At 39.5% G+C, this 24674-nt stretch overlaps 1 protein-coding gene across 17 annotated transcripts in view; it reads left to right on the forward strand.

The window, feature by feature from the left end:
* PPHLN1 (periphilin 1) overlaps nucleotides 1-24674 on the forward strand; it is a 125503-nt gene that overhangs the window by 21010 nt on the left and 79819 nt on the right. For 8 of the 17 annotated variants that reach the window (XM_050936297.1, XM_050936294.1, XM_050936295.1 and 5 more), the window contains 5 exons: nucleotides 760-851; nucleotides 1729-1764; nucleotides 2016-2072; nucleotides 4963-5133; nucleotides 7794-7855. In XM_050936297.1, the coding sequence (XP_050792254.1) occupies nucleotides 780-851; nucleotides 1729-1764; nucleotides 2016-2072; nucleotides 4963-5133; nucleotides 7794-7855 (398 nt within the window). In that variant the 5' untranslated portion in view covers nucleotides 760-779. The remainder of the gene's footprint in view (nucleotides 1-759; nucleotides 852-1728; nucleotides 1765-2015; nucleotides 2073-4962; nucleotides 5134-7793; nucleotides 7856-24674) is intronic. The other 9 variants (XM_050936310.1, XM_050936304.1, XM_050936305.1 and 6 more) reach the window with 4 other exon arrangements.

Raw genomic sequence — 24674 nt, forward strand, 5'->3', positions numbered from 1 at the left:
CTGGAGTTGGCGGGGGAGAGCCGTGAGCAACAGGAGGAGTGGGAAGAAGAGGAGCAAGCAGGGGATGGGGCCTTGTGTGAAGAGGTGGAGCTGTGGGCAGAGCCTCGGGGCAAGAAGTGGGGCAGAAGGCCCGGTTTTCAGACATTAGAAAGTTGGCTACCCTAGTGCTGCTGTCCTGTGTATCACATGAATAAGCCCTATAATTTAATTGAATCAACATGTATTCACTTTCCTAATTATTGCTACGCATGCAGTGGGTCTTTTTTGAACTGTACAATTCACAACTTTATGAAAGTCAAACCAAGATTTTTTTCAGCCTAGCAAAACCCTTTGTCTCAGTAAAGACTATTTTCGTTCCAAATTGCAACATTCACAGTTCAGGTATGGAGAAAGTAAATGCTTGTCAGAATAGTAAATAATTAGGTTTTTGACAGGCTGGTATATCAAACTTTTATGAAAATATTCATATTTACCAAGTTTTCAAAATAGTTTACAGTCTTGTATTTTGGAGGCTTAGAGCAATGATGTCATCAGGTTTCCAGTCTAATACTTTTTAATGAAACAATGGACAATACTCATTTTCATTTTTTTAGCTGGACAGTGTCCAGTGTTAATTAAGCCCTTTCAAAAAGAATGCTTTTTCTTTCTGTGCATAGTATGTTATATTAGGAGAAGTAGGAGACTTCTTATTTTGATACTTTTTGCTTCTTACTTGTGCATAATACGTATATTTTTGTCTGTTTGAATTTTTATCTTTAGTGGCATATAGAAGAGATGAAATGTGGTCTGAAGGGCGATATGAGTATGAAAGACTTCCAAGAGAGCGACTCCCACCAAGAATTCATTCTGACGTAAGTATATGCTGTATTGTTTAAATATGGGGCTTGTACTTATTTTAAAAAATAGTACTTATTAAAGCTGAATCTTTTCATTCAGTTTTTTTCTTACCATTTAATTCCATGTTCAGAGATCATACTGTGGACTATCATTTAAGGTACTGATCCTGCAAATGGATCTGCCTGGGCAGACCTTGTGAATTTGTGAGTCCCATGAAGTTAACATGGACGATAGAGTCTGCCAACATGGCTCTTGTATAGAATCAGGTTGATATTCCCTGGGAAGTACTTCAAGTAGATAATCTGCTGTACATAAGTATTCAATATATTTAGTATGCAGTTAAACATGGACCATTCAGATTCTTCCAGGTTTTATTGAGGCTATACAATTTGCTGGAAATAATTGTTTTTTGTTTGTTTGTTTTTTTTTTTTTACTTTCTCTATCAAATTTTAAAAGTGGACTGAGGTGCTGAGATTGTGAACTCAAGGGCTTACATAGAGCAGTAAGAAACAATGCTGTTGCTGGATGCAAAGATTTAAGCAAAAGTTTAAACATTATTGAAAATATAAATTAGAAGCAGCTGCCTATTAGATACTTATTGGGACATTAATTAAAAAGAAAACAGTGTAGTTAATGACATGCAGTCTGTTTGCAAAACTCATTTTGTTCTCAGTTCTGAAATTAGAATTTCAGCTACCTATTTGAGGTCTCTAAAAGTAAACACAAACATTTACAAAACTCTACAAAAAAGAACAAAGTAGGTAAACTATTTTCTTCTATATCTGAATATCTGGAGAAGAGAGAAATCAAAATCACTTTTAAATTTAGCTTTTGAGTTGTTGCAGTTAAATAGAATTTAAAGAACATTTTCTAAATTATTCTGATTACAGGGTACACCGTATGTATTTGGCAACATAAAACCTCAGGTATCAGTCTCTGCTGTCTACTTTATGTCCTCCCCCGCCTTCTTAGTGAATCTTGGAGATTTAGTGGTTGTTCAGTTGACCTGGGCTACCTTTTATCTTATTTCACCCTCCCATCACATATTCTCAGCCTGCACTTTTTGTAACTTACTGGTATTGGTAACTAGTGTCACAAGGTGTATATGGCTCTGTCTTTCTGTTGATCAGTGTATTGGTGTTTTGGCTGTTGTGTGATGTTTTAACTTTCTTTACAGGAGTCAGCAAAATTTCTCCATTTTCAACAAACTGGAAACCAGATAAGTTTGAACAGGGTATTTAGTGAGATACTCAGTTGCTTCTCAAGTAGTCTTGTCAGCAGTAGAACAAAAGGAAAGGCAGATGGACTTTTACAGATATGAATTTTTTTTAAACAAAATAACATTTGATTTGTCTGACAATTTGCTAACTTAATATAGCCATTACAGCAATAAAATCCTTAAATTCTATTATTCCTTCAAACTCTCTAGGAAACAAGTATAGCATACACATTATGAAGGTTTATGCTTAAGGTTAGCTATAAAGGAAAAATCTCTGAGCATTGAAGTGGTATAATAATATTATCATACATGAGAGACTGAACCAAGTACCCCTACTCTAGGTTTATATTCCAAATAACATCAGAATAGAAAGGCATGACCAGTAGAGTCTACTGATACACCTCCCAAAAAAATTAATGGCAAAACTTTGGTTTGTTAGTGTCAATTCATTATACTATGAAGCTAGGATGTCTGGCTTCCTCTGGTTCTGCTCTGTTGCTTTGAGGTAGCTACTGAAAGGCAATTTCCTTCATCACCACATCCAGACTTGCAAAATTCTACTTGCTCAGGGCAAGGAGTATTTTTTAATTTTGTTTTTGGATGGTCATGTAATATCATAAGTACATTCATAATTATCAGTCTTCATGGCAGATGACAAGGAGATGAATGTTATTCCTGGGCTGAAATATTTTGTCAGTTTTTAATGTCTGGCATATCTCTGTGTGTCTTGTCTCTACTATTCAAGAGAACAGGGGCCTTAAGCTTGATCCTGAAACTGAACGTAACATATCAAAATAAAGTTTATTGTCAAATGAGATCTCAGATGTTGGCAAATGATAAAATGCCAGACAGTAGGATTTTGCAGGGTTTCCTGTACTCTGCACAATATTATTCACACCTTTACAATATTCTTACTGTTGGAACACTTTAAAATAGAGTTTTCTATATGTCATTGGTACAGTTTTGTGATTTAATCTTTTGGGTGGCATGGGAGAGTGACTATTTCTAATATAGCTTCAGCCCATATGTTCTTTCAGGGCCACCAAATCTTAAGCCTAATGTATATGTTAGGAATGGTATTCCACGAGATAGTTTGCCTTCAAGGGTTCATCAAGCCCTGTGATATTTTGTATACATGTGGCCTGTACATTGTATCTAGTCTATGGAGTGAGATTTTATTTTTTTTAATTAGGTGTCGGTAATTGATTGCTTTTTAGTAGACTTGCTGGGCCGTCAGCAAGTTTATTTATAATATATTAACAGTCTGTGACCCTAATATACCTCTTCCTGCTGAAAGTTTCAAAGCATTAGATTGTGACTACAACTTGAAAAAGGCCAAGAGGTCAAGTGGGGACGGGAAGGAGTGGCAGGTGGGGCCCCTGGAAGAGGCTGAGCGGTGTGTGGGGCCTCGGGGGAAGAGGCTGAGTGAGGGTGGGGGGCGGGGCCCAGTAAAGATTAATCCAGCCCTGTGGGTGCTGAGCACCTCCTATTTTTTCCCACAAAGTCAGTACCTCTGGGTATCAGGGCTGAGAAGTACAAGACACACTGTCGAGAGCAGGGTGGGGCCCAGTTTGAGCAACTTCCTGTTCCTACTTCTGGCTTAAGTAGGGCCAGTCAACCACTCTGGGACTCTGCCAATCGGCACACAAGGGCGGAGCCTCGCACTGAGACTGGGCTTCATGAGTTTCAGGCAAGCTATTGCCAGCAGGCTATTGGGTGGAAGATCGGAGCATGGCTGCTCTCATAGACCTTGCGGGCCTGGATTCAAGATCCAGGCATCATGACACAAGCAAAAAAAATAATACTTGTTTAACCTAAGGGGAACAAAGTGGTGCAGCCAGTCTAAATCACACTTGAGGGGTGGACATCTCTTGAATAAAACTTAATATACCAGTTATCAATTCAAGCAATGTCCACCCCTCAAGTGTCTTATCTCTGTTTTGTTGTTCACTTTAAATCTGTTGTCAGTGTTGCAACTTATTTAGAACAAGTAAAACAAAAATGCAAGCATTAAAACACTCAAATGCATCCTCTGGTGATCTACTGCATTGTGTCAGAATTGTATTACTTCTCTATTCAGATTGATCTCCTTTGAGTAAGCACTACCTCCTCTATATTTTGAGTACACTATTGACATTCAAATAATAAATTACATTTATCAACAAGCTCTTATTTGGGAGGCATTGAAGAAGATAATTTTCTTTATCACCATCATTTCTGAAATTGGCATCAAAGCATATAAGAAATACAAACTGGAGTAATTTTTTTTAAAACATTGAGACCTGATGTTTAGGGTTTTAAAGACTACTCACAGATTACTTTTGTAACATTTCCTTATAAAAACAAGATGGCTGGGATGCTACATCAGATTAGACACCATATAAATGTAATGTGTTATTCATCATCAGACTTACTTGCTGCTTTTCTTGCATGTTTTCTCCACACTTAAGTATGTAGCTCTTTAAAGAATGTTAAATCAGCGAAGAATCCTGTGGCACCTTATAGACTAACAGACGTTTTGGAGCATGAGCTTTCGTGGGTGAATACTCACTTCGTCAGATGCACATGCATCTGACGAAGTGAGTATTCACCCACGAAAGCTCATGCTCCAAAACGTCTGTTAGTCTCATGCATCTGACGAAGTGGGTATTCACCCACGAAAGCTCATGCTCCAAAACGTCTGTTAGTCTATAAGGTGCCACAGGAATCTTTGCTGCTTTTACAGATCCAGACTAACATGGCTACCCCTCTGATACATTAAAGAATGTTGGCATTCACTATTTTTTGGAATAACCACATTCATGTACTCCCCCTCCCCTTTTATTTTTAACTTTTGTGTTTTGCTACTGGAAGTCTGTTGTGAAAATAAAAAGTAGTGTGTTTTATATTTCTTTTGTATTTTTAGGATGACTATCATAGAGTAGTTAATGTTGCACCCAAGAAACCACCACTGCTAGATAGACCTGCAGAAGGAAGTTACAGTAGATATGATGATTATAGTCATGTTGACTACAGAGACTATGAGGAGGGCCGCAGTTTTGCCCATGAACGAAGAAGTGGCCCACCACATAGAGGGGTATGTAACGTGATTTTTCTCCCATGAACGTATTGCTTATCTTTTCATTCACGCTTGAATCTGTGTGCACAGTTAAAAAGACATTGTCATCTCAAAAATAATTTCTCCCTGAACATTTTTCAATATTATTATAAGTAATTAAACCGAAAGGGTAAAGGAAATTTTTTTTAATTAATTAATTAATTTTTTTTTTTTTTTTGCTTTTGACAGTACTTTGTGTGCAGTCATTTTTGCTTCTAAGTATGTCGTGATTGCAGGATAATGACGCTACATTCTCATGTGCCTGCACTTCAGCAGCTACTCTGGGAGTGCACAGCAGTGCTGTATCCCTGTCTGTTTGGGTTGAACACAAGTGTCCAGAAGCCTTGTTGGTTTTTCCTTTTCCTCGCCCATTCTCCTACATGGGTTTGAGTGGAGAGCTTTATAAGTGGTTTGGAGAGTTCTTTTAAATGCAGTTCTTTTTCTGGCACTTGTCCATCAATCCTTCTGATTTGCAAGGGCAGTAATAAATAGTTGAATTCCATGATATGAGTCACAATCATGTATGCCTGCTCTTGTGCATACAAAATCAGTGGTCATTTCTGAAAATCAGGTACTTCCCTGTCTTGTTCAAAAATTTGAAATATACAAAATTTCAAACTAGCAGTTTTCCCATTATCGCTAAGATGGCACAATAAAGATTACTTATTGTTGAGACTCAGTCCTGATTTGGATTTAATATTGTTACTTTTCACAGTATATGATATTACAATTTTTTGGTGTGAAGAGAGGAGAAGAATGTGTGTATGGGTGGTCTTGAAGAAAGTGAGAGGGTAGGGAGAAATGGACAAACAGTGGGAGAAAATGTCTCAGAAAGATTTTTAAAAATTCCGTCCTATAAATCTATTAAATGCTTTTGTAACGTGGTAGATAGTAACCAAGTTTTATTTATTCCTAATTGTATCGTATATCTATTTTGTTGAGGTATCATTAGAGGAGGTTTGGGAACAAACTGATAAATTAAACAGCAATAAGTCTCCAGGACTAGATGATATTCACCTGAGTTTTGAAGGAACTCAAATGTGAAATTGCAGAACTACTAATTATATCTGTAACTTATCATTTAAATCAGCTTCTGTACCAGATGACTGGAGGATAGCTAATGAGATGCTAATTTTAAAAAAGGGCTCCAGAGGTGATCCTGGAAATTACAGGCCTGTAAGCCTGACTTCAGTACCAGGCTAACTGGATGGAACTATAATTGAAAACAATATTATCAGACATATAGATGAACATAAATTGTTGAGGAAGAGTCAACATGGTTTTAGTAAAGGGAAATCATGCCTCACCAATCTACTAGAATTCTTTGAGGGGGTCAACAAGCATGTGGATCAAGGGGATCCAGTGGATATAGTGTACTTAGATTTTCAGAAAGCCTTTGACAAGGTTCCTCACTGAAGACTCTTATGCGAAGTAAGCTGCCACGGGATAAGAGGGAAGGTGCTCTCATTAATTGGGAATTTCTTAAAAGATAGGAAACAAAGGGTAAGTATAAATGGTCAGCTTTCAGGATGGAGAAAGGTAAATAGTGATGTCCCAGGGGTCTGTTCTGGGACCAGTCCTATTCAACATGATAAATGATCTGAAAAAAGGGGTAAACTGTGAGGTGGCAAAATTTGCAGATGATACAAAATTACTAAAGATACTTAAGACCCAGGCAGACTGCGAAGAGCTGCAAAAGGATCTCTCAAGACTGAGTAGCTGGGCAACAAAATGGGAGGTGAAAATTAATGTTGATAAATGCAGAGTAATGCACATGTGAAAGCATAATCCCAACTGTGCATATAAAATGATGGGCTCTAAATAGCTGTTGCCACTCAAGAAAGAGATCTTTGAGTGGATGTGTCCATGACTCCATGTGCAGCGTCCATCAAAAAAGCTAACAGAATGCTGGGAATAGTTAAGAAAGAGACAGATAATAGGACAGAAAATATCATGTTGCCTCTAAATAAATCTGTGGTATGCCCACATCTTGAATACTGTGCGCAGATGTGTTCGCCCCATCTCAAAAAAGATATATTGGAATTGGAAAAGGTTCAGAAAATGGCAGCAAAAATTATTAGGGGTATGGAACGGCTTCTGTATGAGGAGAGATTAATAAGACTGATGCTTTTCAGCTTGGCAAAGAGACGGCTAAAAGGAGATATGATTGAGGTCTATAAAATCAGGACTGATGTAGAGAAAGTAGATAAGGAAGTGTTGTTTACTACTTCTCATAACACAGGAACTAGGGTCACCAAATGAAATTAATAGGAAGCAGGTTTAAAACAAATAAAAGGATGTATTTCTTCCACAGGTTGACTGTGCATCGGGTGAACTCCTTGCCAGAGGATGTTGTGAAGGCCAAGATCATAACAGAGTTCGAAAAAGAACTAGATAAATTCATGGAGGATAGGTCCATCAATGGCTACTAGCCAGGATGGGCAAGAATGTTTGCCAGAAGCTGGGAATGAGTGACAGGATCACTTGATGATTACCTGTTCCGTTCATTCCCTCTGGGGCACTTGGCACTGGCCACTGTCGGAAGACAGGATACTGGGCTAGATGGACCTTTGGTCTGACCCAGTAGGGCTGTTCTTATGTTAAACTTCATATAACCATCTCCTCTTCATATGTTGTAGGAGGACCCAGGATACAGATGGCCAAGGGAAGACTATTCCATAAGTCGACAGCCCGAGTACAGGTATTAATGTAATTTTATAAAATGAATCCCTTTTTGCATTCAGTGCCAACTTTTTAAAAGATGTATACTCAGTAGAGTCACACTGAACTGGGACGTTTCCCAGGAAACGGCTAAGAAATGTTAGTCTAAAGATAGTAAAGGATGATAATTGCTTCTTAATTTGGGCAGTGTTGCATAAATTCTCCCTCATGCAAATCTCTGCAGTACCTCACTGTAGGAATAGCAAGCTATGCTGCTTGAGCTACCAGTCTATTGCAAGCAGTAAACTTTTGGGGTGTGTTTGTATCTCAGCTTCAAATCTGAATGTTCCATCAGTTGCCTTGTTAAGGTCTCTACCCCTCTAACTTGTGGGGGCCCGCAAGGATTCTAAAAACTAATACTGGCCACTCGAAGCTTGTATTAACTCCCAAGGTTGCAGTTTCTCGCTGACCTTGGAGGGTAGATGCTGCCACCACCCAAATGCAATCAAAACCCTTCGAAACCAGAAAGGCACACTTGGGAATTCCTTCCTTGGGAATTTCTCAGGCACTTTCACCTGCCCTCCGGGGAAGAGCTGAGGAAAAAAAACAAAGGAAATCAACTGTTGCCACCAGCTAATTAAGCAACATATGCACAAACCTCGTATAAACACAAAAATCCAATCCTGTTCTTAAAAAAAAGTAAATTTTATTAAATCCCAAAAGAGAGGAAATACATTTGGAACTTAGGCTTTTTGCTAGATCGTAAAAGAAACAATTACAAAAATTAAGCATCAAGATAGCTCTCTTGAGGTTCAGCTTAAAGGTTACAAGCAAAACAAAAGCATCTGGGGTTAGCACAGAGGAGTCCACAAGCCAATAAGAAATAAAAGAAATAACCTTAATTGTGTCTTTCTACACATTCCCTGATTACTTACATATTTGGGGTTTCAGATAAGTAGGGATGAGGTATGAATTGATGCTTTTTCATACCTTGTTTTAAAGCTGCTTACAGCATTGCTGCTCTGTCTTTCCACTCTCCAGAGAACAATAACAACCAGACAGAGGGAAAGATTTTTCCCCCAATTTTAAAAAGTTCGAGCCCTCTCATTGGTTCTTTTGGTCAGGTGCCCACTGTCTTTCTTTTACCTAGCGAAGGAGACTTTTTAACCCTTTACAGGTAAAGCAAGCAGAGAACAGCCACCAAGAGGGACTTTATAGCTAACTGGCTGGCTGGGTGTTCATAAAAGGGAGCTTCCCCCGCCCCCTTCATTTATCACAATAAAGTTACTGCATGAATATATGCACATGGTGCATGTGTGCTTGGGACACAGAAACGGGGAGAACTGTTCCTGTTGTACAAATTCCATAGTCTGTAGTCTGACTGACCTATGTCTGAGAAGTGTCTTTGAAAAGAATCATCTTCTTCAGTTTCTTAAACTATTCTTCATTCTAATACTTACTAGGAATAAAACTCTCTTGACAGATGCTAAATGCTAGTATTCACAGTGTCTTTCATGTGTTTGATAACAGCTTCGTTCATAGAGAAGTGCAGTAAATATTTTTATTCTAATAGACTGCCATATGAGAAGTAGACCTGTGCTAGTAAAATGGATGTGGAAAATAACAGGCACTCATTGAGATGTTTGCTTGTTACACTGTAACAAACAGTAACACAAGTGACAAGTTTTTGAGACCATCAGTACAGTTAAAATGAATATTTTAAAAGGATTAATAATGGAAGGGAAGTTGGTACAGTAGCAGTGCAATGGTGTTAGCCTGGGACTCAGAAGACCTCCGTTTATAGAATCATAGAATATCAGGGTTGGAAGGGACCTCAGGAGTTCATCTAGTCCAACCCCCTGCTCAAAGCAGGACCAATTCTCAACTAAATCATCCCAGCCAGGGCTTTGTCAAGCCTGACCTTAAAAACCTCTAAGGAAGGAGATTCCACCACCTCCCTAGGTAACCCATTCCAGTGCTTCACCACTCTCTACGTGAAAAAGTTTTTCCTAATATCCAACCTAGACCTCCCCCACTGCAACTTGAGACCATTACTTCTTGTTCTGTCATCGGGTACCACTGAGAACAGTCTAGATCCATCCTCTTTGGAACCCCCTTTCAGGTAGTTGAAAGCAGCTATCAAATCCCCCCTCATTCTTCTCTTCTGCAGACTAAACAATCCCAGTTCCCTCAGCCTCTCCTCATAAGTTATGTGCTCCAGCCACCTAATCATTTTTGTTGCCCTCCGCTGGATTCTTTCCCATTTTTCCACATCCTTCTTGTAGTGTGGGGCCCAAAACTGGACACAGTACTCCAGATGAGGCCTCACCAATGTTGAATAGAGGGGAATGATCACGTCCCTCGATCTGCTGGCAGTGCCCCTATTTATACAGCCCAAAATGCATTAGCCTTCTTGGCAACAAGGGCACACTGTTGACTCATATCCAGTTTCTTGTCCATTGTAACCCCTAGGTCCTTTTCTGCAGAACTGCTTCCTAGCCATTCGGTCTCTAGTCTGTAACGGTGCATGGGATTCTTCCTTCCTAAGTGCAGGACTCTGCACTTGTCCTTGTTGAACCTCATCAGGTTTCTTTTGGCGCAATCCTCTAATTTGTCTAGGTCCCTCTGTATCCTCTCCCTACCTTCCAGCGTATCTACTCCTCCTCCAAGTTTAGTGTCATCTTCAAACTTGCTGAGAGTGCAGTCCACACCATCCTCCAGATCATTAATGAAGATATTGAACAAAATCAACCCCAGGATCGACCCTTGGGGCACTCCACTTGAAACCAGCTGCCAACTAGACATGGAGCCGTTGATCACTACCCTTTGAGCCCGACGATCTAGCCAGCTTTCTATCCACCTTATAGTCCAATCATTCAGCCCATATTTCTTTAACTTGCTGGCAAGAAGACTGTGGGAGACCATGTCAAAAGCTTTGCTAAAGTCAAGGAATAACGCATCCACTGCTTTCCCCTCATCCATAGAGCCAGTTATCTCCTCACAGAAGGCAATTAGGTTAGTCAGGCATGACTTGCCCTTGGTGAATCCATGCTGACTGTTCCTGATCACTTTCCTCTCCTCTAAGTGCTTCAGAATTGATTCCTTGAGGGCCTGCTCCATGATTTTTCAAGGGACTGAGGTGAGGCTGACTGGCTTGTAGTTCCCCGGATCCTCCTCCTTCCGTTTTTTAAAGATGGGGACTACATTAGCTTTTTTCCAGTCATCCGGGACCTCTCCTGTTTGCCATGAGTTTTCAAAGATAAAGGCCAATGGCTCTGCAATCACATCCGCCAACTCCTTTAGCACCCTCGGATGCAGCGCATCTGGCCCCATGGACTTGTGCTCGTCCAGTTTTTCTAAATAGTCCCAAACCACTTCTTTCTCCACAGAGGGCTGGTCACCTTCTCCCAATACTGTGCTGCCCAGTGCAGCAATCTGGGAGCTGACTTTGTTTGTAATGGCAGAGGCAAAAAAAGCATTGATTACATTAGCTTTTTCCATATCCTCTGTCACGAGGTTGCCTCCCTCATTCAGTAAGGGGCCCACACTTTCCTTGACTTTCTTCTTGTTGCTAACATACCTGAAGAAACGCTTCTTGTTACTCTTAACATCTCTTGCTAGCTGCAACTCCAAGTGTGATTTGGCCTTCCTGATTTCAGTCTTGCATGCCTGAGCAATATTTTATAGTCCTCCCTGGTCATTTGTCCAAGCTTCCACTTCTTGTAAGCTTCTTTTTTGTGTTTAAGATCAGCAAGGATTACACTGTTAAGCCAAGCTGGTCGCCTGCCATATTTACTATTCTTCCTACACATTGGGATGGTGTTTTTCTGCAACCTCAATAAGGATTCTTTAAAATACAGCCAGCTCTCCTGGACTCCTTTCCCCCTCATGTTATTTTACCAGGGGATCCTGCCCATCAGCTCCCTGAGGGAGTCAAAGTCTGCTTTTCTGAAGTCCAGGGTCTGTTTTCTGCTGCTCTCCTTTCTTCCTTGTGTCAGGATCCTGAACTCAACCATCTCATGGTCACTGTCTCCCAGGTTCCCATCCACTTTTGCGTCCCTTACTAACTCTTATCTGTTTGTGAGCAGCAGATCAAGAAGAGCTCTGCCCCTAGTTGGTTCCTCCAGCACTTGGACCAGGAAATTGTCCCCTATACTTTCCAAAAACTTCCTGGATTGTCTGTGCACCACTGTATTGCTCTCTCAGCAGATATCAGGGTGATTAAAGTCTCCCATGAGAACCAGGGCCTGCGATCTAGTAACTTCTGCTAGTTGCCAGAAGAAAGCCTCGTCCACTTCATTCCCCTGGTCTGGCGGTCTATAGCAGACTCCTACCATGACATCACCCTTGTTGCTCACACTTCTAAACTTAATCCAGAGACTCTCAGGTTTTTCAGCAGTTTCATACCAGAGCTCTGAGCAGTTATACTGCTCTCTTACATACAATGCAACTCCCCCACCTTTTCTGCCCTGCCTGTCCTTCCTGAACAGTTTATATCCATCCATGACAGTACTCCAGTCATGTGAGTTATCCCACCAAGTCTCTGTTATTCTAATCACATCATAGTTCCTTGACTGTGCCAGGACTTCCAGTTCTCCCTGCTTGTTTCCCATGCTTCTTGCATTTGTGTATAGGCACTTAAGATAACTCACTGATCATCCCACTTTCTCGGTCTGAGACATGAGTCCTCCCCTCTTGCACTCTCCTGCTCGTGCTTCCTCCCGGTATCCCATTTCCTCACTTAACCTCAGGGCTTTGGTCTCCTTCCTCCGGTGAACCTAGTTTAAAGCCCTCCTCACTAGGTTAGCCAGCCTGCTTGCAAACATGTTCTTCCCTCTCTTCGTAAGGTGGAACCCGTCTCTGCCTAGCACTCCTCCTTCTTGGAACACCATCCCATGGTCAAAGAATCCAAAGCCTTCTCTCCGACACCACCTGCATAGCCATTTAGTTCCCTTCTCTGCCACGGACTTCCTGTGTGATCTTGGACAAGCACTTAGCCTACGAGACTCCAATCCCCCTCTGTAAAAAGGGGATAATAGTACTTTCCTGTATCTGAGCGGTGTTGTGAGGATAAATACATTTTAAAAGATTGTGAGGTGCTTATAATGCCATCTAAATACATAAGATAGATGTGTATTTCTTTGAATAGTAGGACTTAACATTGACTGATTAATTACATCATAACATAATTTAACTGAAAAAACAAGTTAATACCATAAGGATTTTTCTGCACTACATTCAATTTTTCCCCCTAAAATTTCCTACCATTGATATCCCTACTGCAGCTCCACTAGTAGTTGCAACAGTAAGAAGGCTTTGGAAAGTCTTCACTGAAGATAGTAAGGCATTGGTTAGAAAACTGAATATGAAACATTTTATTGGCACTTTACTGTCTTCACTTTCTCTGCTATTTTAAAAGAACTCTACTTGTTTAAAGCTGCAAAAAGAGATTGACTTAATGTTAGGCATCTTGTTTTATACAGAGCAAGAGTGGCACCCAGTGGTGAGAGAGATTTACTAAAGGAAGTATTTGCTTTCTGTGTTTTTTAATATTTCCTCTCTTATGTTAAAAGATGTAGGGCAAAATGTGAACTTGGGGTTGTCTTGTTTGTTTGTTTGTTTAATAGTTCCATATATTTATTTTGATAAATGTTTGAGGGGTTAATTGCCCTATTGTAGAACTTCATTTAGCGATGTTCTGTTTACTAGGGGGAAATACATTTCATACATTGACAGAACCCCTATTGATCAGAAGTTTGACTATGTTTTTGTACACACTTATATACATTTGTGGAGAGGAACATAGGGAAATTTTAAAAAGTTGTATGTGAAATATTGTGATCATCCTGCTGAACACAGTAGTTTCTTTTCCAAGCCTCTAAAGTATTAGTAACTTTTTGCATCTCATTCAGTAATGAACTTTGTTGTGTCATTCAACAGAGAAAATCAAAATGAAAAGTATTTACAATGTCTGTTCCTTTTATTTAGTTCTTTCCTTTTCTAAAAATATATCTAGAGCATAAAGACTTTGTGGAGGATTAAATTAGAAAACATTGACTGTACAAGGACGCAGGAAGATACACTGGAGTCTTCTTTGAGTTTTGTAAAAGATAGGCCCTTTTATTTGGCAATAAAGAGGGGACAATTAAAAGAAAATTGATTAACGTTAACAAATGAAATAAAAGCAGGTTAGACCAACACCTCTCAGGGATGGTCTAGATAATACTTAGTCCTGCCTTGAGTGCAGAGGACAGGGACCAGAAGCCCTCTCGAGGTCCCTTCTAGTCCTACGATTCTATGAAAAGCAGTTAAAGTGAAATAGTAGCCACTGTAACTATGTGAAACACGATAAAGCAGGGTTCGGCAACCTTTCAGAAGCAGTGTGCCGAGTCTTCATTTATTCACTCTAATTTAAGGTTTTGCGTGCCGGTAATACATTTTAACGTTTTTTAGAAGGTCTTTATAAGTCCATACTAGTGTTGTATTGTAAAATAAACAGGGTTTTCAAAATGTTTAAGAAGCTTCATTTAAAATGAAATTAAAATGTTGATCTTACGCTGCCAGCCCGCTGCTGGTCTGGGGTTCTGTTCACCTAGGCTGGCAGCGAGCTGAGCGGGGCCTGCGGCTGGGACCCTGGCTGGCAAGGGTCCGTCAGCCAGAACCCCAGACTAGCAATGGGCTGTGCGGGGCTGGCGGCCAGGACCCAGAGGGCTGGGGGCAGAGGGCTGGAGTCAGGGCTGGGTATGTAGGGGATGTAGGTGTCAGGGCAGAGGGGGCGCTGGGTATGGGTGGGGGGTGCCAGATTCAGGGCTAGGGTTGCGGGTGGGGAGGGGAGGGGATGAAGGAGTCTAGTAGAGGACTGGGTATGTATGAGGGAGGTACAGGGCTCAGAGCAAGGGCCTGGGAGGGTGCAGGGCTCGGGGCAGAGGGCGTGGTGTGTGTGTGTGTGTGTGTGGAGGGGTCCGGGCTCAGGGGAGAGTCCTGGGTGACTGCCCCCCTAAAAACTCTCTCAACCCCGCTGCTCCTTGTCCCCTGACTACCCCCTCCTGGGACCCCTGCCCCCCAGGACCCCACCCCCGATCTAAGCCTCCCTGTTCCTTGTCCCCAGACTGGACTCTGCCTCCTACCTGTCCCTTGACTGCCCCGACCCTCATCCACACCCCCATCCCCAGCGAGACCCCCGGGACTCCCATGCCTATCGAACCACTCCCTGTCTCCTGACAGGACCCCAGAACTCCTGACCCATCCAACCCTCCCCCCCACTCCCTGCCTATCCCAACCCCTTTCCACACCCCTGCCTCCTAACAGGACCCCCAGAACTCCCAACTCATACAACCCCCCCAGCTCCTTGTCCCCTGACCACCCCTTTCAGAGACCCCTCCCCCCCACCCTAACTTCTCCCCCAGGACCCTCCTTGCTCCCGGTCCCCTGACTGCCCTGACCCCTCTTCACCCCCTGCCCCCTCACAAACTCCGGGACTCCCATGCCCCATCCAATCGTCCCTCCGCCCCTAACCACCCCCCGGGATCCCATCCCTCCATCCAACCCACCCTGCTCCCTGTCCCCTAACTGCCCCACCCCTTATCCAAACCCCCCCCCAGCCCTGGGCCCCTTACCATGAGGCTCCACACAGAGCTGGATACGCTGCTCCGCGGGAGCACACAGCCCTGCCCCTCCGGTTGAGTGGGGAGCGTGTGTCTGCCTCGCCGCGGAGCTAAACGCTGCCCCGCGGGAGCGCGCAGCCCCAACCCCCAGAGCGCTGCGCGTGGCAGCAGGGCTCCAGGGGAGGGGATAAGGTGAGGGAAGGGCTCGCAGCTTGCTGTGCTCGGCCCCGTGTTCCGGCCCGGGAGCGCGGACCCCGTGGCTTGCCGTGCTGGGAGAGTGGGGCCATTTGCCCACCCCGTGCGCATGGCTATGCTGCTGCTCCCTGCTCCCGCGGGGAAAGTGGAGGGCAGAGGAGAGTGTGCCGGGCTGGGCAGGATTTTTAGTGGCATGCTGGAGTCCCAGCAGGCTCCAGCGTGCCATTAAAAATTGGCTCGCGTGCTGTCTTTGGCATGCGTGCTATAGGTTGCCGACCCCTGTGATAAAGTATAACAAAAAGATATTCAGCACTTTTTGTATATTTAATAAGTTTTTGTATTTATTATACCTACTAAAGACATTTTTCCTAAATGAAAATGCCATTAATATAAAACACTCAAGGATCTTTTCACTTTTTTTTTTTTTAAACTGAGTAAGCGGCACTAGATGAATGGATGGAGCAGCAGTCATGGTACTCAGTTTCTTTTAGATGAGTAATGCCATTTTCCTGGTCGCTACGGTTTCCTGATTGCTGTTATGTCTCTATCACCAGCATAGCTATTCAGGTCAGAATATATTGTAGAGGTCAGTTTGCTGATTTCCATGGTAGTGTTTCTGGGGAATGTGGAATCAATTCTAAATGTAATGTTCAAGGCAAAATTTTAAAATGTAGTAATGTGGCAGTTCAAAAAACAAATTTAACTTTACAAGAAATATGTAATTCAGGTAAGTACTGGATTTTCATTTTATTCAGTCTTGATTTGCTCAGAATTGTGAGGGATGGACAGCTGACTTCTTTGACAATTACACCAATTTTCAAACACAGAGAAAAGACTTAATACATGTATCCTTTCTCTATTGTCATTTGTTTCCTTCCCGGAGCTCTCATTAGCTCTTTTCCAAATCTGTAAATAACTAATCATTAGGGCTACTTAAAGACTGGAAATTATTTATTGTGAAAAACTTGAGATGAAATGAAAATTTTTCATTTTGTTCAAAATGTTTCGCAGATTTCTTTGATTTTCTTTTTTTATTGGCGAATCTGTTTCAGACAAAAAATTGTTTAGTTTCAAATCAAATGGTATCAAAACAAGCATTTTTTTGTTTTCTTTATTTGGGGGAGGGGACGGGTGTCCTGTCCTCTACTTTCTCTCTTTTGGGGATTAAGAAAGAAAGAGAGGATGGGAGAGAAAAACCCAAACTGAAAAATAGTCATGTTGATACCATTCTGTTCAAAACAAAAACCCAGATTAGTTTCCTATTTTGTTGGGAAATCAGAAAAAATTGAATGTCATGAAAATTTTTCCTGAAAATATATGTGCAATCCAATAAGCCATTTTTCATTTAAAAAAAAAAAGACTAGTTTTGCTCATCACTCACTATACAGCTTTCATAAATGAAGCCCTCATAAAATTTGGCTTAAAAAGCCACTTCAGAAGCAGTGATGCATATCATATCACTGGCTTTACATTGATTTTGAGTTGAAAAAATCTTGGTTTGGAGAAGAATATTTTGTTAGTGGAAAGATACTGTCTTTTATATATGTTGCAAAGTTACCAGCTGCATCTTTGTGCACTATGAGAATATCTCATTGATCCAATACTTAATTATTCACATTTGTTACATTTTCTGTGTAAAATTAAATGTATTCAAAGGAAATGGTGGGAATAGAACTCAGAATTGTCCCCAGCACTCCTTGTCTCCTGTTGTTAATATAAATTACTCTTCACTTAAGTTATAAAACTTTCAGAGCTGATGTGAGCATGGAATAACTCAAATCACATGTTGAATTGGTACAGAGCTTCATATATAAAATTTATAGATTGCACCTTCGATTTGGTTTAACTAACTCATGAACAGATGCAACATGTACAATTGCATGTGTTTTGTAAATAGAGAATTATCTTCACAGCTGATTTCTGGTTTTTATATGCGTCTGGCCCCGATGATGTTCAGAGAAGTGAAATTTTAAAAATTGACATGGAAGGGAGGCAATAGCTCAGTGATGAGTGGTTTTTTGTACAAAGATCTGAAGATATATTGTATTCAGTATTGAATAGTATACCAAATTCACTTGATTCAAAGCACCTTCAACTGAATTCTGTTTTATGAAACATAAGATTGCGGGAAGGGGTAGGGAAACAGTGGTCATGCATGTTGAAGTTCTCCAAAAGTATAAATTTGTGTGCATATGTATGTGAGAGAGAGAGAGAGAGAGGAGGGGCCAGTTTGTAATTATGTAGTTGGAGAAATTATTTCCATGTGAAATACTTAAATACTCTTGGATATTGTTCAGATTAGCTACACTGGGTTGTAATTCTTCAGGATGTCCAAAGCAGCCAGACTGAATTCAGTGCATTAGAAATCACTCATATGAAAGTCATGTGTGATAGTACTTGGCAAAATGCGGTATTCCATCTCTTTATAGTCTTCAAAAAAAAAAATTGCAGATTGTCAAATTTACAGATATAAAGGTTTTTTAAATTAATTTTACATTTTATAATTGATACAGTCAGGCTGTCTGACATTTTACCATTTTTATATGGTATGTTATATCCGTGGATAATATACTATATAAATTATCCTTTGACTCGCTATACACTCTAGAACATCTTTAGACTTCTAAAAAGTATTATTAGAATAGACGTTTTGGATCATTTCCCCTCTAGGTTGCTGGGTTAGATGCAGCTAATCTGTTAGCAATGACTTTCCTAACAGTACCTATCTGATGGCTTTTTGGTGGTATATGTGAAATGAGCAAGTGGTCTCAGTCCAGTTCTTAGCAGTCATATATTTTTGTGCATATAAACAAATCTCACCAATTTCTCGGAGGTACAAAAGAAATTTTGGTAATGGGAAATAAAAAGACCTGTGTATTGAAGGCAAAACAAAAATTATTTTTTTGAAAAATGCAAAAACTTCATTTTGAATGAAGTAGTGAATAGTCCGAAAGCAGCGGAAGTTCTCCAATCAGTCCTATATTTGTATTCATTATTCTGTTTATTAAATGCTACACAGAAATACTGTCTTTCCTCTGAATATCTTATATAGCTTTACAGACATTAAGCTTCCACATCTCTGTGGGTAATGAAGTGTCATTATCCGCGTTTTACATATGGATAAATTGTAACAGAGAGGATAAAGGACTTGCCCAAGATTACAGAGCAAATCAGTGCCAGAGCTTGGAATAGGAATACAGGAATCTTGGTTACCAGACTCTTGCGCTAACTGCTATAAACACAGTCTAATATTCTGTTTAATGATACATCACATGCTTGTGCTACATATAATAATATGAAGTATCAAAGGGAGTAGTCTAATCGTATTGCATTAATAAAAGTTGCTTTTTGGAGGAGGGTGATATATTAAACAGAAGCCCCTGGTGAGAGAGTCAGACTGCTGTCCAGATGAAAGGTAAAGATCTCATGAAGTTTTTCTCTCAAAAAACATACTGTTAATATCCAGGATTATATTTGAACTATTTCCAGTCACTTCATAGGCCATAGCAGTCATCTTTATCTACATAATTACTGTACTACCAGCATTTAACTAAATGGGGTAAATTTTAAAGTGTTACAGTGTAAAGATTTAGCTGTGGGCTCCCACTGACTTTAAATGAACTCTTGTAGCTAAACTAACATACGTTTATAAAATGTACCCGTCTGTAAAAATCTAATATAACAAGAGAGTAATACTGCATTTATTTGACTTTCAGCATTTTACAGCTCTATTTTTAAAAAATTTGTGTGCATCAATTATTTTTATAATGTACTTGTTTTTTCATATTAATTTATAACACAAAATGTAATGTTGCAGAGTCTTCAGGTTTTGGCTTTAGATTTCCTTCCAATGTAAACTGATCTTTGTATTGCTGATAGAGGAGAAACTTAGCCAGGAGGATTTATAGAATGGTACTAAAATGTGGATAAGTCTGCTGTGTTCTGTTGCAGTTTTTGGCAGGTCTTAAGGGACACTGCACAAGAACCTCTTTCTTACAAAAAAAAAATTATACATATATAATATCAATAAGGCACTTGCCCAAAGAAAATAATCTTACTTTTGACAGATATTGAAAAGTGTAGTTCCAACCGTATGCATCAGGCCAGAAAAAAAATAAAAAAAATAAGGTGAGCAAACTTATTCATGAACCTGAAAAGTGGTTTTTACTTTTTTCCCCTCAAAAAAGGTTTGTTGATAAAAATGTGGAAAAAGAAACTTTTCTATTATTCATGCAGTGAGAACAATTAGGAATAATAGTGTATAAGCTTATATTTAAAATGTTAGTTTCCTTGTATACTACAACTCTGCTAGATGCATTAAGTGTGTATGAAAACAAGTCCTTGTCTGAAAAGTATAGAGTTCTCTCTTTAATTCAGGAGACATATTTTGTTAGGAATGATCTAGCTGACATGTCTCTTGGCTTCTGATTTCTTTTCTTGGGAGATTTAGTTTTTAATATGATAAAATGTAACATCATACTATTTCTTCTCCAAAGATTGAAATCTAACTAAACTTCCTATTTAAGGCTCTAATCCTGAAAAGTCTTATGCATGTGCATAATTTTACACAGTCAATAGTTCCTTTTGAAGTCAAGTTATAAAATGAGTAATGTGAATTAAGTGTTTGCGGGATTGGGGCATTAATAAATACCGATAGACTTTCAGCATAATCTTGTTTGAAAAAAATGTAGGTCATAGTTTATCCTTTAAATTACATTGCACTGTGTACTGTGAAGACATAGGTAGAGACTCCATAGTCAAGCCTGAGTCTGAACTTCCGTTATTGGGTTTCTTTTCAGGACCCGCTCCCTTACACCAAACAAAAGTTTTTGAGAGAATTGGCTTGTTTGTGTGGGATACTTAAACTAGGGTGAGATTTTTAGTTTGAGAATTTGGAAGGCCCAGGAATAAAAATGTTTGTTTTCTACTTGATCAGAAGTTACTTTTCTTTAAACTTTTTCCCGCAGTGACATAAGCTGTTTTGGCCTATGTGTTCTTAGCTGGAGTACGTTTTTGGAATTCAAAACTTCAGCCACAGAAGTGGCTCTTTTAGGTCTTTTGAATAGAGTAGCTTTAAAATGCAGTGTGTCTTCCAGGGAAGAATTATTTAGGAATCTTAATCCTTATGGACAGGTGCTATAGAGGGATAAGGTGAGATAAACTAATTACATTATCCTGATGTGGTCGTTCTCCATATGCTTAATCTTAAAACTCCAAGGAGTTTTATTGGGAGCAAACTAAAATCCATAGAAAATCCACGCAACATTTTTGTTCCTGTTGACATCAGTTCATTAGGTATTGTTGTTCTAAGAAGATCATGTCAAAATGGATTTTTGATTGCATTGCATTTTGATGTGTCCTGGCTGGCCTGAAACTAGAAGGCCATGACAAGACTTCGTTGATTCATGGTGAGGCTAGCCCCACTTTGTCTCAGGGATATCTCCATTGCAGACATCTGCAAATCCCATTTCCACACCTTTACAAAACATATTGCTTGGACTCATCCACCAAAGGAATTCCATTTTGGATTCTCTATGCTCCATAATTTTTTTAAGGTAGGAGACATCAAAATCTCCCGCCCCTCTTCCACCTTAGAATTCGAGAGGTATTTTAGTCTTTTATTTTTAAAAGCTTCGTCTTCACCTGGATTGGATCAACTTGTTATTGCTTCTCATTACAGTTTTATTTTCATTTTCTTTTGGGACAGTCCTTGAACTTTTCTCTTACCTGGAGCAAAATCCTGCAAACATGTTCTCTTTAGAGAACAGATAATTACTTCTGCTTCTCTGAAGAGATCTTGCAGAATTCTCACTCATTCATCCATATGCTTCCTCTCAGAGTTTGGCGCTTTCTCTTGTACCTCCTTCCTCCAAGCCATATTTTTTTTCTAAGTTGATCATCTTGAATTTGCTTTTGGGGTACTTTGTTGGTTGCACAATTTAAGGAATTGCATGGAAGGTGCAGATGGCAATGTTTATAACAAGCAGAGGGTTGAGTGCAACAGCCATGAGTAGGGAATCTGGCTTCTGTCCTCTCTTGCTGCCTGTGCCCTCAAAAGTCAAATATATGTAAGAGTTAGGAGAGTTCTGAATGTGTACAAGAGTTTGTTTTGCATATAGGAACTAAGACCCAGGAGTAAAAAAAAATGGGCAGGCTGGTATCTTCAGAAAAGCATAATTAAAAATAAACGATTTCCTCATTTGGTGAGTCAGTGTCATATTAATTATTGTATCTTGACCACTTTTTCCCTCAGCACACATTTGCAGTATTGTCAGAGAGTTTTTTGTGTAGTGAATCACTGAAAGAGTGGAGTAATGTAATTTTGTGCTAATCATAATTTCACAGACTTTCTGTTGTATAAATTATTAATGTAATACAATTTATAAAAAATCCTTTATGTATGAAGATAGTAAATTGTGACTTTTTAAAAACATTTTGGCTGTCCATTAAAATGTATTCTGGTAAATCCATGTAAACCAAAATTGTTTCCTGTCGCATGTGGAGGTCCTGCTAATGGAAAAGCATCTGAATAGCAAGGCAATGTACTATTCAAACGGAAGAAGATTAAGGAAGAGAGAAACAAATTCTTCTGTTACAAATGAAAATAGAAATCTCCCCTCCTCAGCAACAGTCAGCTATCGTAACTGATATGTAAACTTGATTTTGATCCAAGATAATGTCAAGTTTTTACAAGCGATAGCTGGTGGGCCCAATAAATGTTTGTAGGCACATATTTTTTCTTATGCAACCACATTTTGTGTATTATCTCATATTTGTGTATAAAAAAGAACATAAAATTTTATATATTTTTAAAATTACTAATTTTATGAGTATGAAATTAATTTATTGCTACATTATCAAGTTGACATTGGGAAAAATATATCTTAAGTAAATCAATCACTATTTTGAACATTTTATAATTACTCTCTATGTTTGAATGCTCTTTTAAGGTTTTTGTTTTGTATTTTTTAACTGGAATTGTATATACATAAAGAATGTTCTTGAGGTTATATATATTATTGTCTGTTAGTACTGCACCATTACATACTGAAATCAAAGAATATCCTTGAAAAGAATTTATGTACTATACAACGCCACAACTAATATCCTATTTCAAAGCGTTTTTAACGAAAGCAAGCCCATCTGGGCCCAGTTTCTTAGCTGTTAGTGTAGTCTGGAGGCATATGGTCTGACCCCAGCAAGTTAGTACTCCTGCAGGAAATTTTACAAGAGGAACTCCCATGAGTTGGAGCCTGATTATATTGGGGAAACTTCTTAGTGAACCTGTGGGGAAAACAGTTATATACCAGGCAGGCAGCAAAAGTCTCCTTGATGCAGTGTTGAAGACCAGATGACTGTTGCTGAATTTGGCAAATAATTTTAAACTGTTTCAACCCCCAGTCAATAGGAATCTGAGAGGAACAGCAGAGGTCATCACATGAGGGAGGGTTGTCTCCATGGGAGTTTATATTCATAAGTAATGGAAGTTACTTATAAGCTGCTTATCTGATATTATCCCAGGCAGTGTCCTTTGTTTTAACACTATTAAAAAGTGTCTCCGTCCTAGCTCACAGCATTGCTCCTTGATGAATTTGTACTTTTTAAGAAGTTGTAATTACACTTTCAGCTCTCTAAGGAGGCAGAGTTGCCTATCCAGTGTGTTTTTCTAAATTGAACCAAATTGAAATTGAACCAAACTGTGAACTCTGCATATGATGGAAACCATTTCAAGCCAGGGAGTGCTGCTGCATCCCCAGCACCCTTATTTTTAGCTCCTATGTAGATCAGCTGTGCTAACCAGTAGTTTCCTTTTTGTTGCAGATAGGGTTTGATAATTTTAGTGTATGTGAGAGGATAGCTGATGTTTTTTGTTAAAGGGCAACTACATGTTGAAGCCACAATGTATAGCTGTGCTATTAACATTGTAGTTAGGCATCAACTAGCTGTAACAAACTTCTTTTCTTCCGGAGGTGTTCAACAAACTTTAAAAGTTCTGGACTGAGTTTAGTCACGTAATCTGCAGATATTTTTGGGAGGTGAGGGAAGGGCATACTAAATCAAAATGAGTTTTGTTGGTTTATTACATTACAGAACCGCCATGTAATTTATGAATAAATTTGGCACAGTTAATGCCCAAGTAAGGCCTAGGATTGCATTAGTGGGGGTATTGAAGTCAAGTTGGAGTACAGTGACTGGTCTGTGTGCTAAGATTGTGAAGAAACTGTCATTCACTATATTTCTAGACAGAACTTTCTTTAAAGGAAGTCTGTCGTTACCTGTGAATGTACATAGTTTAGTCAGAACATAAATTTCATACTTTTTATTAAGGTATTGGCTTTGTGCAAATGTTAAAATCACTCTAGGAACTATTTTGGTCTCTCTCAAATCTCATTGGTAGTGTTATTTTGTTAAATTAGTTGTACAAAACCTTTCTTGAATGCTCTATTTCCATGATCCCCCCCCGGAAGTCATTAAGAGTTAAAGGCACTCAGACCCTGACAGGATTTGTAAAGATGTTTTATAATAGTTAGGTCCTGCCTATCCTAGCTAGATAAACTATGTTAACCACTTTCTACCAACAAATGTATTCAAGCAAACACTGTGTCCAGTGCAATGTAAATAATCTAAAATCACAGAAGATGTTTACATATGTTATAGTGGTGATGAAAATCTGATCAAACTGAAATGAGCTAGGAAATTTTAGAAATGAAGCTACTCCTACATTCACTCATTGCACAGTTATGTGCTTTAAAGATTTGGTTTCTGTCCTAACTCTTAGTTTCTGGCTTTGTAGTTGATAATTAGTTGATTATAATCTCCTATCTTACTGAGTAATATGCTTTACTTCCTGTGCTAGTTATTCAGCATGATATCGCATCGTTATTCCCAGAGATGTGCTGACAACGTTGAATACCACATAAAATATATTTAATTTCAAGTTGCATTAGAAGTATAGGACCAAATCAAATAGGAAAAGAACTCTTCATTTATCAGAAAGCAATCATATTTTACATTTATGTAACACTCTTCATCCTGAGGAACCCAGAGCACTTTAAAACT

Source organism: Gopherus flavomarginatus, chromosome 1, assembly GCF_025201925.1.
Source record: "Gopherus flavomarginatus isolate rGopFla2 chromosome 1, rGopFla2.mat.asm, whole genome shotgun sequence".
NCBI classification, from domain to species: Eukaryota; Metazoa; Chordata; order Testudines; family Testudinidae; genus Gopherus; species Gopherus flavomarginatus.